At 45.2% G+C, this 15,581-nt stretch overlaps 1 protein-coding gene across 1 annotated transcript; it reads right to left on the minus strand.

The window, feature by feature from the left end:
* Positions 1-2,534: 2,534 nt before the first annotated feature.
* tnfaip6 (tumor necrosis factor, alpha-induced protein 6) lies at positions 2,535-15,118 on the minus strand. Its single transcript, XM_061723161.1, has 6 exons — positions 14,994-15,118; positions 13,671-13,808; positions 12,836-12,997; positions 6,264-6,492; positions 3,195-3,235; positions 2,535-3,073 (listed from the first exon to the last, which is right to left on the minus strand). The coding sequence occupies exons 1-6, from the start codon at positions 15,091-15,093 to the stop codon at positions 2,952-2,954; spliced, it is 792 nt and encodes a 263-aa protein (XP_061579145.1). The 5' UTR covers positions 15,094-15,118; the 3' UTR covers positions 2,535-2,951.
* Positions 15,119-15,581: the final 463 nt, after the last annotated feature.

The following is a 15,581-nucleotide window of genomic DNA, read 5'->3' on the forward strand; positions in this document are numbered from 1 at the left end:
TGTTAACTGTTTTGAAAAGTGTATTAAAAGTCAAAGAAAATTGTGTGAAAGCAATGAGAAATAGTTAACTGATTCGCCAGAGAGGACTCTTGCTGTGCAAAGAAGGTGAGAGCACTAGATAAAGTTGACCCATGATGTGCAAAATGTGTCAAAGCAATCGAGAAAAACTGTAACGCGGAACAATCATTTTGGCTTTAGAGGGGGAACATAGGAGAACGGACCAGAAGAATATAGCGTGGATTAAAAATAAAAGTTAAGCACTGAACTACATGTGTCTCCCGTCTGGGCCATTGCAGACTGCCTGAGCATGGCATGTTACTAAAACCAAACATATCCGCCGCCTCTTTCTTCCCCCTTTAACGTGCGTAGCGCATGGATGTATGGCGCAGCGTCAGCGCGTTGTGTCGCATTAAATGTAGTCCGGGCGTAATACGAGGATTTGAGCTGGTGAAATTAAACGAAAAAAAAAAAGAAATTAAACGATTCCTCGAGGCAGAGAAAATTCCTCGATCATTTTTTGTAATCGAATTACTCAAATTATTCGAGGAATCGTTTCAGCCCTAGAAAAAACCAAAGGCTGAAAACTGGCCGTAACTCGCTGACACTTAGCACTTAGCGCAGTTGTTTTGCTCAGCGACCTATGACCTCAGACAAAATTCAGATGTCATCTGATTGGCTGCCCTGTATATCAATCAAAAGATGGGATGGATGATAGGATGACGTCATTTTTTTTAATGTCACGCGATCTACCAATAATACCTTTGCGATCGACTGGTAGATCGCGATCGACGTATTGAGCACCCCTGGTCTAGACTATTCTTTTTCAAAAGTGGCTTAATGACAGCTTTTTTTAGGTACTGAGGAAAGATACCTGGAAGCAGAGTCGTATTTACAATGTCCAGAAGATCTGAGGACATACAATGTTCAGCACTTAAAAAAAACCTCTGTTGGCAGAGTATCGAAGTAGCAAGTGGTGGAGTTCAGGTGGTGTATAATGTATATTATGTTCTTATGCGTGACTGGACAGAATTGTGTCATGGTTTCTCTCATTGGACGCAGATTGGGCACATATCCTGCGTCTAGCATAGGAGCACTGACTGACTGATTTTCTGAATTTTGTCAGTAAAGAAAGAGTCAAATTCATTGCAGGCACAGTTGGATAGAAGTTCAGGGTCCACTAACTCAGGGGGTTGTTGTAAGGTGCATAATTGTTGTTTCTGACAATGCTATCAGAGAAATAGGATTGTCTTGCTTTCCTCAGTTCTATATTATATATGCTCAATCTCTCTTTATAGATGACATAATTAACCTGTAATTGAGTTTTCCACCACCTGTGTTCAGCTTTTCGACACTCAGCTCTGACCCGTGTAGTTGGTTTCTTTTCAGCAGTAATCACCTTCCCCTTGGTGGGAGCAATGGTATCAATAATACTGATACTTTTACCACTGAGTGTATCCACAAGCTCATTAACTGAAGGTGAGTGGAGGAGATCTGAATAAACATTTCTCGGGTATTTTCATCTACCGCTTCTTGATGATCTCTGTCTGGAAGCTTCTGTAGATATTAATAAAACTCTCAAAGAAAACACCAGACAGGTCAGACAGAGCAACATCTGTCACTGTAACCTTGGAGATGTTAAAACCTTTGGACATTATTAGGTCAAGACAATGTTTCTTCCATCACACGTTGAGACAGTCCAGGAAGAACATCTTCCCCCTCCAATTCTCACTATCTTCTACAGAGGAACTATAGAGAGCGGTGGCCTGTAGTGCCTCGGACTGGAAGTCACTACAGAGGATGGTGAAGACGGCAGAAAAATTATTGGGACTTCACTTCCTCCCGTCCAGGACACTGCAAGAAAACACTGTTTGACTGGGGTCAAAACATCACCAGAGACACCCCCACCCCCACTATGGACTGTTCTCACTGCTGACATCTGGAAGAAGATCCTCCAGCCTGCAGAGCAGAACAGCCAGACTCACAAACAACTTCTTCACACATACAGTAAGACTGCTGAACACTCTTAAACCCCCCAAAAGTCTGAACATCCATCTTTAGTGAGTTAATAACTGGAACTACTTGTTTCCTGTGTGAGATTATCAGCCTCTCATATTGTTGTGGGAGAGATTTTCTGCCATTTGTCCTTAAAGTATTGCTTCTGGTCTTTTGGACATTTGTTTATGCGTAACTCTCTGTTTTCTTAATTTTTCAGCAATGCTATTAATTGGCATGTTTTAGATCGTTGTCCTGTTGCATGAGGAGGGCACATTGTATCATTGTACTACTCAACTCAAGGCAGGAGTATTGTCCTTCCTTTGTACCTCTAAGTAGAGGTGAAGAGTTAAAGTTGAGCCAACAAATAAATAGGACAGATAATATTATCATGAAGGTAATGATGTCTTACACCACATGTATTTATGCAAAGCTATTAAAAAAACCTCTAGATTAACCTGATATTTACAAACTAATGAATAGTTTCAAAATTAAAGCATTATAGGGCTTAAGTTGATAAAACATAAAGATGAAGATGCTTTATTAATCAGACTACAGATAAAAAGGCATTATATTATCACACCCATTCATATTTTGTCATTGCTTTAGTCCATTTCAGTCTCACAGGGGACTGCTGGAGCCGACCCGGCTGTCATTGGGTCAACAGTAGGTGGGTAAGAGTCACCTTTTTTTTTTCTTTTTTTTTTTCAAAACTCCTGAAGTTATTTTCCTATTAAATAATGTGAAACAAACAGTTAAAATCTAAATCTGCAATTGTGAGTTAAGCTGAGAACATGTGAACACAAATTCCAGATTTTTTATTTTGCCAGAACACTAAAAAAATAAAAACTCACAATTCAGCCTTGTTTATTTAAGTTATTATTGAACCGCAACGACACATTCATCAAATATCACGAGGACCAAAAAAACAATAATACATTAATAAACAGGATGAACTGTCAGTCAAAGTCACCGGTGGAATTTTGCGGGAACGAAGAGGCATCGAAGGCATCATATTGTAACTGGAAACCGCCGGCAGTGACCGACGCGTCAGAGATGAACTTCAACGTCATCACGTTTCCTGAAACACGGAAAGAAAAAAACATGCTTTGAGTTTGTTTTTGCTCTAGTGTGGGATGTCGTTTTGGTTCAAATTAAAGATCCATGCAAATATCTCCACATACATGAGGAGAGCCGCTCACCTGTACTGATGATTTCATCTGGTAAATAATCGCCACAAAACCTGGAGAAAGATGGAAAAAAAAAATGTAATTAGAGCTGGAATCAAATAGGTTCCAGTTTCAGCAGCCTTCGACACGTTGGATCCAACCAATATGGTCTCTCCTGCAGGGAATGGCTGAGCCTGGCTGCATCACATGGGTAAAAACCAGGCCACCAGGCTCTCACTGATTGAGGGTTTTGAGGATCACATCCAAAGCACAAACTGGAGGCAGGTGTGGCTGAGGGTCCAGAACATCACCAACTACAAACCCAGACCCAATGCTGTGGAGGGAGATGCAGCACTAACGGAGAAGTTGAACTATGTCTTCGCCCACTTTGAAACCACCTAAACAAACAACCAGTAGATGCCACCTTCTCAAGGTGGAGGAACAGGAAGCGAGGAGGGTATACTCAGAAAAGTATACCCCAGGAAAGCAGCAGGACTTGACGGTGTCACTGATAGGGTCCTAAAAAGACTGTGCAGACTAGCTCACAGGGGACTTTAGCAAAATATTCAGTATTTCCCATAGCCCAGGCCACTGTCCCATCCTGCCTAAAGTCCTCAACCATCATCCCTGTTCCAAGAAAGAACGCCAGTGGCTGTCACTCCAGTCATAATGAAGTCAGAGCCGCTGCAAGGGGTGTGCGAACCGTTCGACCGTAGGGCCTACGGGGCCTCGCGCTATGGGCCGTTTTTTTTTTTTTTTCAATTTTTTTTTTTTTTTTTCGTTTTTTTTTCTCGTTTTTTCCCTTATAAATATCAACAGTCACGTTCCATTACAGACCTAAATGTGTATTAGTCTGTGCATATCAATAAATATATGTGCAATGATGACGCGTGTCTGTTGTTCAATACAACTGATCAGACCAAGCGCAGACACAAGCTAGTCTGATCCAGACGGTGGAGTTGGAACAAACTGTCCCACAATGTCGAGAGAACGAGACAGATTCAGGAAATTTCCATCAGGGGATGAAAAAAGAAAAATACGAAAGAAAATGGAAGAGTTTAATGCCCCTCTGAAAGGCTTGTTTGATAAATTTGTTACAAAAATCACTGATCCGACCGGGTCTCAAGCAGCCGTGGGGCCCCGCGTTGAGGCAAGAGATGATGATGAGGCAGGGGAAGGTATCCAGTATTTTGCTAATTGGAGAGTTAAAATTGCGCATATAGACACCCAAAAATTTCATGCACGCTCGCTACGCTCACGCGCGAGAGCCCCCCCCAGCCTTTTCGCACAGGGCCTCACAAATCTCCCAGACGGCTCTGAATGAAGTGTTTTGAGAAACTGATCAGAAGCCACATTATTCAAAGACTTCCACCCACACTCAACCCCCACCAGAGGATGCCATAGCCACAGCCTTCCATAGCATAACAACTGCCTCTGGATCAAGGACTTCCTCAGGAATCAACAACAAAGAGTCAGAGTAGGGCCTCGCCTCTCCCCTGCCCTCAGGCTTAACACCGGCTCCCCACAGGGATGTGGGCTGAGTCCCCTGCTCTACACTCTCCGCACACATGACTGTACCTCCACCCACCCAAGCAACACCATCAGTGCTCAGGCTCATGGCAGGGGGAGATGAACCTGCATACAGGAACGAGGTGTAAAATCTGTCATCATGGTGCTGCATCAACAACTTGGTCCTCTATACTACAAAAACCAAAGAAATAATAATGGACTTCAGGAGAAACAGATCTGAACCCCAGCTCATATACATCAATGGGAAGGATGTGGAGAAGGTATCTGACTTCCAGTTCCTGGGTGTGCACCTGAATGATGACCTGACCCGGAAAACCAACACCACTCCACGACTCCACTTCCTGAGGGTCTGGAGGAGTGGCGCTGTGGTGAAGGAGCACAACCCACATACTCAGCTCTGCTGATCATCCCATAAATGCATGTTCCCTACAAATGCGTTATTGTTTAAAAGGGAAATAAACAGGCTTTCCAACAGTATACGATTTATTGCCAAGAAGCACTGTTACAACAAAGAAATAATCTACCAAACTCAAATGTCCTTGCTGTTAAATACTTCTTAAGGGCTGAGTATACTTCTGCGTCACACACACGCAGAGCACACGGCGCACCCGTGGTGCCGTCACGAATCGTTCTGACTTCTCCGTCTCTCCGTTTGGTCGCGGTGCAGTACCCCCCGCGGCCACTAGTTAGCGATCTTTTTCTGAATGGTTTATCCGACTTTTTCCGGTCACAGTAAATCAAAGAAATAAGGACAACTATTGTGCAAAAAACAAAAACAAAAAAAATCACATATAAACGAAGAAAAAAGCCCTGGAAGTTCACTACTGATTCAAACCGGAAACCGGAAATGCTTCGCTTTCAAACGAACCAATCACAGCCCTCTCGGTCTGCGTGTGGTCTGCGTCTCCTCGACGCGTAGTTACAATTTTCGGGAGGTGCACGTCACTGACGGCGCATGTGACGGCGTGTCCTCTGCGTGTCCAAAAACCACACGCCGTAGACACGGCGTCGTTTTGACGCGGAACCATAATTCAGGCTTTATTCAGTAGACTCTGCTGGTTCTGTTTGCTTTGATTGCTTTACCGGCTTCAGTAAACAAATCTGCATGTATTTACACTTTATTTACAAGAGTGTTGAGCTACACCAGAGACGTAGGGCCCCCAAGAACACAAACATCTAGTTCTTCAACAGTATTGCTTTAACTTCCAGTGCATTCATTTAGCACTTTCATCCAAAGCAACTTACATGGATCATCATTGTAGAGCAATGAATGTCTCTATTTAGCGCAATTTCTTTAAATAAGTGTTAAAGAATTTGCATTCATCTGTTGACTATGCAACATTTTACATCAACAACAAAGAAACTCATTCAAGAAAACTATGTGTCATGTGCCCTGAAATTTAGTCTTAGTCTTTTCTGATCATTACATTTCTTTTTTATAGATTTAATATGATAAACCATGAGTGTCATTAGTGTCAGCTCTGGTTGACACGTAAATCCTTAAATGACACCAGCGCCTGCACCAGTGAAGAACAAAGTGCTGGGATGTGTTGTTGCAGAAACAGTTCTCACCTCCCAGCGAAGCCCGAGACGTCGTCGTAGCTGTCGTATATTTCCAGGTAATCTGCGAGACAGGACGTGTCGTCCTCCACATCAAACTCCAGGAAGCGGAGGCGGATCCTCTGACCCAGACGAACTCGGACGTGCCATGAGCAGATCTGCTCATCCTGATACTCATCAGGAAAGCCGGGAGACTGAATGATCTTCTCCTGGTCAGTGAGAACCCCTCCACACTCCTTCGCTATCAGACACACAAGACACAGATGGTGATAAATCCTCTCAAACGTGGAAACTTTGGTGCAATCTAATTTTACAGCGTACTATAGCAAACAATAACCAGACCAATTTGTTTTACATCAAAAACAGAGAGCTCCAGATGAGAGTCGAGCATCTCTTCATCTCTACACTGTTGCATGCAAGTCAATTAGTCGAGATGAAAGGCTGCAGTTACATAGATCTCCCACCAGAGTGCGCCTCCGAGCTTGTTTTTAATTGCAATATCCGGTGACCCTACTAATGAAATAGTTGAAAATATATAGACTGAATATTTTTTAAACTTTGACAACAGATCATATAAATGTGTTAGAAGTAATACAGGGCAGAAGGAAGAACCCACACAGAAACAAGGCAGCTAAGAAATCCCTTAGTTTGGACAGATTTTGATTGTTGGGTTGAAATGAAAACTTAAGTAAGTGTTCTTAATTCTTACAACATTTGATCTTCTGTTCGAGTTATGCTGTATATTGTCATGCCCCGTCCTCCCACGCCACCACGGTCAGCTTCACCAGCCTTCTGATCACCGGTCCTGACACTACAACTCTCACCAACTTCCTCAATTCTCCACATCATGGACTTCACTATTAGCCTCCTTATTAGGTGTTTTCCATGTGACAGCAGATGTAGGAAACCTCAGATAGATTTTCTTCCTTAAGGAAACCCCTACCATTCTGTTTTGCATCACGTATGTCTGCTTATTTCTACCCAGGGTCCCCGGGGTCTGCTGGAGTTTATCCCAGCTCTCTCCAGGTGAAAGGCAGGCACGCACCCTGGACAGGTCGCCAGGCTATTACATTAGTTTACTTTGTTTGCTTTTTTACCATCATTGTTAATTCAAGAGGAGCAGTGTGGTTTTTGTCCTGGTCATGGAACGGTGGATCAGCTCCACACCCTCAGCAGGGTCCTCAAGGGGGAATGGGAGTTTAGGAGCCCAACCAGTCTACTTGTGCTTTGTGAACTAGGGAAGACATCCGATCGTGTCCCTCTGAGCCTCTGGTGGGGGGTTCTCTTGGAATATGAGGTGCTGTACAATCCCTTGTACAGACTGTTCGGTCCCTCTGTATCTGGTGTCAGAGCTTGATCCACATTGTCGACTGTAAGTTGGAGTAGTTTCCCGTGGGGGTAGGACTCTTCTCAGAATTGGGTCTCTCTCTTTGTAGATGATGTAGTCATGATGGCTTCATCAGGCCAATACCTTCAACTGTTGCTGGAGTGTTTCACAGCCAAATGTGAAGCAGCTGGGATGAGAATCAGCACCTCTAGATCCAAGACCATGGTCCTCAGTCAGAAACAGGTAGACTGCACTCTCCGGATTGGGAATCAGATACCGCCCCAAGTGGAGGAGGTCAAGTTAGTATCTTGGGGTCTTGTTCACGAGTGAGGGAAGGATGGAGCGGGAGATCGATGGGCAGATAAGGGTGGCATCTGCAGTGATACGGACTCAGCATCAGTCTGTCTTGGTACGTTCCTACCCTCATTTGCTGTCTGTAGCAGGGAAACAGGGCTCTCCCTTAGAGACAGGGTGAGAAATTCGATCATCTGGGATGAGCTTAGAGTAGAGCTGCTGTTCCTCCGCATTGAGAGAAGCCAGATGAGGTGGCTGGGTATCTGGTGAAGATGATTTCTGGACACCTCCCTGGTGAGGTTTTTCTGGGCATGTCCCACTGGGAGGAGACCGAGGGCACGCTCTCGGTTGGCCTGGCAACAACTTGGGATCCCCCAAGATGGAGAGAGGAAAGTCTGGAGTTCCCTGCTTAGACCCGACCCCAGATAAACAGAAGTAAATGGATAGATGTTCATTTGTGTATTTTTATGCAGCATTTCTTTTAACTGATTCCTGCAGATCTTTCTCTTGTCACAGGAGCATTAACTTTTAAATCTAAACTGAAAACGTATTTATTCAGGGTGGCTTTTAATACCCAGTAGTGAGGCAACACTTTTTTATACTTCGGTCTTGATGGTATGTTTTATTCTTGTTTTATTCTGCAAGCACATTTTGTCTTGATTGTATGTTTATTCTGTAAAGCACTTTGGTTCACCTGTAGGTCGATGTAAGGTGCTATATAAATAAAGTACATTTACATTAAATAACAGCGGGTGTTTCTGCCTCTAAGAGACTCAGATCATATAACATTCATGTATCTATCTTCTTCTAAGATTGTGAATATCTCTGACTCAGACAGGTTATGTGAAAAAAACTCTCCAAAAAATCTAAGGAGCTAAATCTATTTTGCAGTAATAGTAACCTTAAATCCCTTTATCAAATCCTGAAGAAGTCCAGTATTTCATTTTGGGATCTGCAGGAAACAGCTTGCGTTGTCTGGGCATGTTTGGTGTAGAGCTGGGGTGTCCAATTCCAGTCCCAGAGGGCCGTTGTCCTGCATGTTTTAGATGTTTCCTTGCTTCAACACACCTGATTCAGATACATGGATCATCATCGGCTTGTCATCGAGGTCTGCAAGAGTTCGTTAATGAAACATTAATTGGAAGCAGGGAAACATGCAGGACAGCGTCCCCCAATGACTGGAGCAGGACATCCCTGTTGTGGACCAAGGAAAAACCTGATTCCCGCTGTCAAGCAGGTGGTGGGAGCGTTGAGACTGCTTCACTTCTTCAGGGCCTGAACTGTACATTAAACTGTAAAATCTAATAAACAAATGTTTAGATCGAGGTTGTCTCACTGCTTCAGGGCCTGGACAGCTGCAGACCCTGATTCCACTATGACCCCTGCATCGTATCATCGGAGACAGTTTTAAAGCAATCTGAAGCTGAGAGGTCATCTGAAGGAATCCGATTTGTGATGAACTTTGGTCACCATTCAGGTGTTTTTCTGTGAAAATCACTCAGCTGGCGTCTCAGTTGTCCCTCACTTGCTGGCGGTTTCTCACGTTAGGCTGGTTTATTTTTGGGCACGATAAGTCACAGGGCGGGACTGAGATTGTGGTTATGAGTCAAGACAAGAAATTGTCTTCCCCCACTCTTTAATCATCCCTGAGGGCCGGCTTGAGGCTGACGTGACGACAACTTCCTGCGTGGACCTGTGGTTTCAGTCTGCCCACTACACTCCCTTAAACTGCGAGGATGGAGACTAAGAAGTAAAGCTGGCACTCGGCTCTCGTGCCCCCCTCTGTGAAACTCTTAATATGAATGCAAGTTTGATTTTTACCACATGCCGAGCTTCTTAAGACTCCATTCTTCTCATACTGCAAGCTCGGGCCGTAGCATTTATTAAAACAATCTGGTCCACTCAGTACAACTGCGTTCATGCAGCAATTTTCAAGCACAAATACAAACCAAAGAGTTTTACTGAGCAAACGCAAAACTCAAAGAAACACAAGTTTGCAAGGGGTAAAATGTTAACATGGGAACAAATACTAATAACATATTCAAGCAGTAAAAGCAACATGGCAAAATAAAAGTTAACGTGATAAAAGTCCAGTTCCAAAAAGATAAGAAACAAGCAACTCCTGAACAATCCAAGGGCCAGCGAGCGGTTTATCCTGCGTTTTCTCCAAAACTTTTCAATGTAAACAAGAGCTCTGTGTCTCGTACTAAGACTGCACAAGAGCTGAGGTATTTGTGATTCTATGTCAAACATTTTACAATAAAATCAAAACCAACGACTCAACTGAGCTTCGTCCCCTACGAAGGCATCTGCTGATCCACTGATCAACTTTCCTTCAATAGAAACCGTCCTTTCTTCAGCCCTGTTCAAGAAAGGTTTTAGACCCAGAATATCATCTTTCCGTCGTATTCCCACAGTCTGCTGTTGCTTCTTGTGAATAAAGCCTGTGGCTGAGCCTGAGCTGGGATCTTTTTCCAATAAATAACAGTTTTATGAATTCAAAATTATTGTCTATTGCGAAAGTCTGTGGGGAGCGTGTGTGCCTATCAAGGCCAGCACCAGCTGGCCTTGCCTCCTAACCTCAGCCCCCCCTCCTCCTGCTCTTCTACATGACTCATCCACACATTCACATAGTAACCCGAGGGGTTGGGGGGTCCGGGATGTGACAGAGGCTGTCTCACATATCCTGAAACCGCCTGCTCCTCAGTTTTCATAAATCTTAGACATCTTTACGTTCAACAGATATACACCACACAGGCACTCTTGGTGGCCTGACCTCCCCTTCCTCACGTCTTTTTAACTGCATTAGTCACACCCAGGTATGGGCTCGCCATGCTGCCTGGGGGGGGAGTGTTGGCGGGTGGTGAGAGAATGATTGTCCATGTCTTTGTCAGTGAGTGTATGTTAGTGTCTGTGACTACGTTTACATGCAGTCAAAATTCGGGTTATTGCTAATATTCCGGTTACTGAAACATTCGGAATAATCTGTTTCCATGCTTGAGCAAACAGGGTTATCCCTGTTTACATGGTAATTAATCATTCGGGATATCTGGATCAAACCAGCGACGCGCGGAGAACATCATGATGCAATTAGCGTCATTTCCGCTTCTTCTTCTTCCTGTATCCAAATTCAAAACAAATGCTGCTTCGCGCAACTTTTCGCTCACCTTCTTGTAAATCTTCTATCCCGGTACTTTCTACCGTCTACAAATGCCAAAATGTTCACATCCTTCATTACATTTATGAAGTGATTAGTCTCCTCCTCACTCCAAAACTGTGGCGTGATCTTGCGTTTCTCCGTGTTTATAAGAACTTCCTGGACTCAAAAGACCAGGATTCCTTGCAAACAGAGCATGAGCAGAAAACAAATTCCTGTTCCGTTTGATGGGGATATTCCGTTTGGCGTTTACATGACCCAATATTCGGGTTTTAAAAGGAGTAACCCAGGGGTCATATTCGGGTTTTTAAAAACCGGAATATGAGCAAATTCAAATTCAAATTCAAAGGGGTTAGTAGTGTTTACATGGCCGTGCAAATTCGGGTTATTGCCAATATTCGGGTTTTAAAAGGGTTATTGAGTGTGAATGGGTGTCCGTTGTCTAGCCTGGGTTTGGGACTCTCTGCTGTTGGGCTTGTCTGGGTGGCTCCTTGTTGGGGGGGTTCATGCGCCCCGTGCCTGTCTCCGCTTCCTCCTGCTGCAGCTCGGCACGCCTTTGGCTCAGGGGTTTCCACCTTGGGCATCGGGACAAGTGCCGGCCCGCCAGCATTGGCTGTCTGGAGTGGCACCGTCTCTCGGGGCGGGCTGGCCTTTTGCCGGGTCGGGGGGGGGGTAGCTGATGCTCGGCGGCGTCCTGGTCCATTGCCATGGGCTCCCTGGCTGCGTCCCTCCGGGGTCGTGGGGGCCCCGCCCGGGGCTTCCCTCCGTTACCTGCTGGGAGGGGGGATTTCCTTCTTTCCTTCATCTGGTCCTCTGTGGGGCCGCTGGTGGCCTCGGCCCGGGCTTCTTCCTTGTCTGCTTCTGGTCTCTTGGGTAGCGTGGTTGTGCCCTCCCTCCTCCACTATAGTTGCAGGTCAGGTAAAACCTTGTTTTCACTTTTGCATACACACCTGCTCACAAATCTACGGTTTTGGGGGACAGATAATCGCAGAAGCCTAGTCTTGATTCAGTTTGAGAGACCTGGTATCGTTGCTGTTTTTGTCTGTGTTTCTGTGTTTTAACGTGTCCTTCTCTTTCTTGTTCGTGTGCCCGTTGTGTGCTTTCTTCTCTTTCAGAGTTGCAGAAGAATATGATATTGACACCAATTCTATTTTATTTTATTTTTTATATAGTGCATGAAAATATCAAAATATAATGAAATGAATGTTTCTCTTTGTTTCGTATCCAAAATGCCACTGAAGACCCAGAAAACTTCATATTAGGAACCAAAACCACTCCCACAACTGCATACTACCCTAAGCTACTTATAACTTATGTACTTTTACACAAGCAACTGTGCAATCTGCTACAAAAATACCCAGATGGAGTCCTACCTAAATGTCCCTGTCTCCTCTCAGAACCCATCCTGGGGTTTTGACTGCACCTATCTAGACGCAGACTGTGAACTGGAGCAGAACATCAGCGGTGAGGGATGAAGTTTCATAAGAACGGCTCCGGTCCTCAGGACCCGGGTCCAGCGAGGTTGGGGCCGCGGCGTCTCCCTGCACTAAACACACCTGGCTCAGACCAGTGGGCCACTGAAAGAGTCACGGGGGCCAAGCTGATGCTGATCCAGTCATTTAAAGCAGGCGTGAAGCAGAGCAGCATCTAAATGCACTGCCAGATCTTTTACTTAGACGTTCTTTGAGGGAGGTTTTGAGAGTGAGATGCCAAGATACTGATGATGTTTCTTTTTGCTCACGAACCTATTTGATAAGTTTGTCTGGCGTTAAATCACAAAACAAAACCAAACTTTGGTGTACTCACAGTTTGGGTTGTAGCAGTAAACATCCCATTTTTCACTTTTGTTTAGCCGGTATCCGTAGTCGACGATGCCGACTTTTCCAAACCCGCAGTTGGCGCCGGCTTTGACGATAGGGTACCCCACGCGTCCTCTGTCAAACCATCCTGCAGCGCACACGTGGAAACCTGAGACAGGAAAAGAAAAGAAACACGCCATTGTCCTGCAAGTCTGCCACAAACGCATCCCCCTTTCATCTCCTCCAGCAGCTCGAGGACGGAGGCCGGAGGGAAGCCGGCTGGCCGCCACTCTGACTCCGAGTTCAGATGATGCTGGATGAAAGAGGGGCCTCCAGTCGGGAAAGCTCGGCCGTGACCACTGACAGGGACGCAACCAGAGCCAGAGGCTGGACTTAATCCCTGTGGGACAAAAGTGGCGACTTTTTCCACTCAGCACGGCATTAACGGGCTTTTACAGTACTTATGGGATTGTCTACAAATCCGCCGCGGTCATGCAACGGGGAACCCAGTTGTGGAAAGAAGAGCCAGACTCGCTGCCTCCCATTGACCTTTCCCCCCCCCCCGTCTACATGTTAAAAGCATTCCAGCAGTCCAAACTACATCACGGCGCCGTCCTCCAAACTGAGACTTAATGTGTTTCACGGAAGATAGACAAGATAACCGCGAGCCATGCTGTCTGCATCTGGAGGAAGTGGCTGATAATGTGTGTTGCTGATGAGATAATATCGGGATAACAGATCAAACAGGCTCCTGTGACTGAAGGGAATCAGCGCCGGTGCGTCAGGACGCTGGACGGATGAGTCCAGCCCCGGCTCTCCTCCGGGAGGCCGGCAGCGCTCACCTATCTGACGCGCCGCCTCCAGCTGCTCGTAGGTGGCCAGCTTCCCGCCCTCGTACTTGCAGACCGCCTTGGCCTCTTTGTAGGTCAGTTGATATCTCCCTTTACGCGACTCCCGGTGGTAAACTCCAGCGGCTTGTTCTGTCGAAGAGGAACGACAGAAAAAAAACAACAAAAAAAACATCTGGCTGAGCATCTGGATCCAGACCGTCATTTACATTTACAGGAAAAATCTCCAAAGCGGTGATGGTAATTACTTGGCGTACAAACCTGGAGCTGCTTTCTTTGTACTTATTTGTGTTTAACAAAATGCAGCCAATGTAATCAACACAAAGATTCAGAGCAGCAACTTAATCACAATCGGAGTCTGCGCCATTTAAACCTACAAAAACCTCAAATCTGACAGTTATTTCATCACAGTAGAGACGATGCTGCTGGATACAGAGCCCCACAGAGGTGGTTTAGAAACATCTCAAATACATTTATTGCGTCATAATAACACTGCAAACCCACTTGAAAAGTACCATTTTCTTTTGCTGATGGTACAAATGAACTGATCTCACTGCGGTTAACAAGAAAGCAACGTGAAAAAGTCAAGGTCTGTTTCTTTTTAGCTGGCATTGCTGCTTTGTATCTGAAGAAATCTGAACCCACCTTACACGCAGTCCTAACCAGTTTCAAGGCTACAAAGCCTTTCAGATGTGAGTCATATTCTGTGATGTCTCTATAGATACTCAGAAGATGTGGTGAATATTTTGGATGAAGCTTTGTGGTGAAAGTGTGGTTCTCCTGTTGAAAACAGTGACGACAACCGGCCTATTATAGTAGTGACAGTTACTTTCTGAGGTAACCAACATGGACCCTTGTGCTGCTCCTGGCTTGGCTCAGTTCATGCACGACTTCACATCCTGGCAGACAACTACAGATGAGCCACCAGGTGATATTTTGATCTTTTGATCAGCAGCTTGTCTGTTCAGTTTTAACACTCGAGAGGGAGCGCATCCTATCACACTGGAAGCACTCATTCATGAAATCTCCTATCCGGAGATTTGCTGGCGATGAAGTCATTTCCACTTGTTTACAGGCCTCGTGCGGAGCAGCCAGGTTGTAAATCTTGCTGTTTGGCACAAACTTGCCGGACTGCTGTCCTGTGCACTAACCTGAGCTAGTCCCCACAAGCATAAATAACTACTCTAAAAGAGGAATAGGAAGCATGAAATACACTCTAAATCATACATACAAACTCTTCTGCTCAAGTGATCCTTATCTCAAGAAGATAAAGTAAACAGACTTTCAAACAAAGAGTTTCCACGTTGAAAGATTTACCCAGCCATATGGAGTTATGAAAGATCCCGTTCTTGTAGCCCCACGCCTGCGCCTCCTTCAGCAAGAAGCCGAGTATCCAGAGGAGTGCTGACACATGCATCCTGCAGCCCCTGCAGATGTTTCCAGCTGCTCTGTCCTCTACCGCTGCGCCACTACTGCTTTATATGCAGACTGCTGCCTCACAGGAGAGGCGGGAAGAGTCCAGCGCAGGCACGCAGCTGACTGCAGCCACGGCTCGGAGTCTCCACAACTTACACAAACACACTCCCCCATGCTACCATAATCCTGTCCTTACCAGGTCTTAAAAAGAGATAAATACCACCTTAAATTGCTCCATATCAGGCTCTTTTTGTTAATTTGTTTATTAGTTGAGGGGGTGGACAGACATAAACTCCATTAATTGATTATCAGCAGGTATTGAGGAGTTTTATTATAGTAGATGTTTGGGCTGTTTGCCGATTTGGAGCACTTAGATGTATTGTGACATAATGCCAAGGAGGAAGGACATCAGTAATGATCTTAGAGAAGCAGCTGTTTCTGCCCATCAGTGTTGGAAGGTGATTGCCTCCCATTTAAAAGGTCCCTGGT

This window comes from Cololabis saira, chromosome 6 (genome assembly GCF_033807715.1).
Source record: "Cololabis saira isolate AMF1-May2022 chromosome 6, fColSai1.1, whole genome shotgun sequence".
Lineage (NCBI taxonomy): Eukaryota > Metazoa > Chordata > Actinopteri > Beloniformes > Belonidae > Cololabis > Cololabis saira.

Coding starts and splice junctions, on each gene's coding strand:
- tnfaip6 (XM_061723161.1), bottom strand. CDS start 15,093: ATGCATGTGTCAGCACTCCTCTGGATACTCGGCTTCTTGCTGAAGGAG. Junction 13,809..14,993: donor TCATAACTCCATATGGCTGG/GTAAATCTTTCA, acceptor CCTCTTCGACAG/AACAAGCCGCTGGAGTTTAC. Junction 3,236..6,263: donor GTCTCGGGCTTCGCTGGGAG/GTGAGAACTGTT, acceptor ATCTTTCTCCAG/GTTTTGTGGCGATTATTTAC.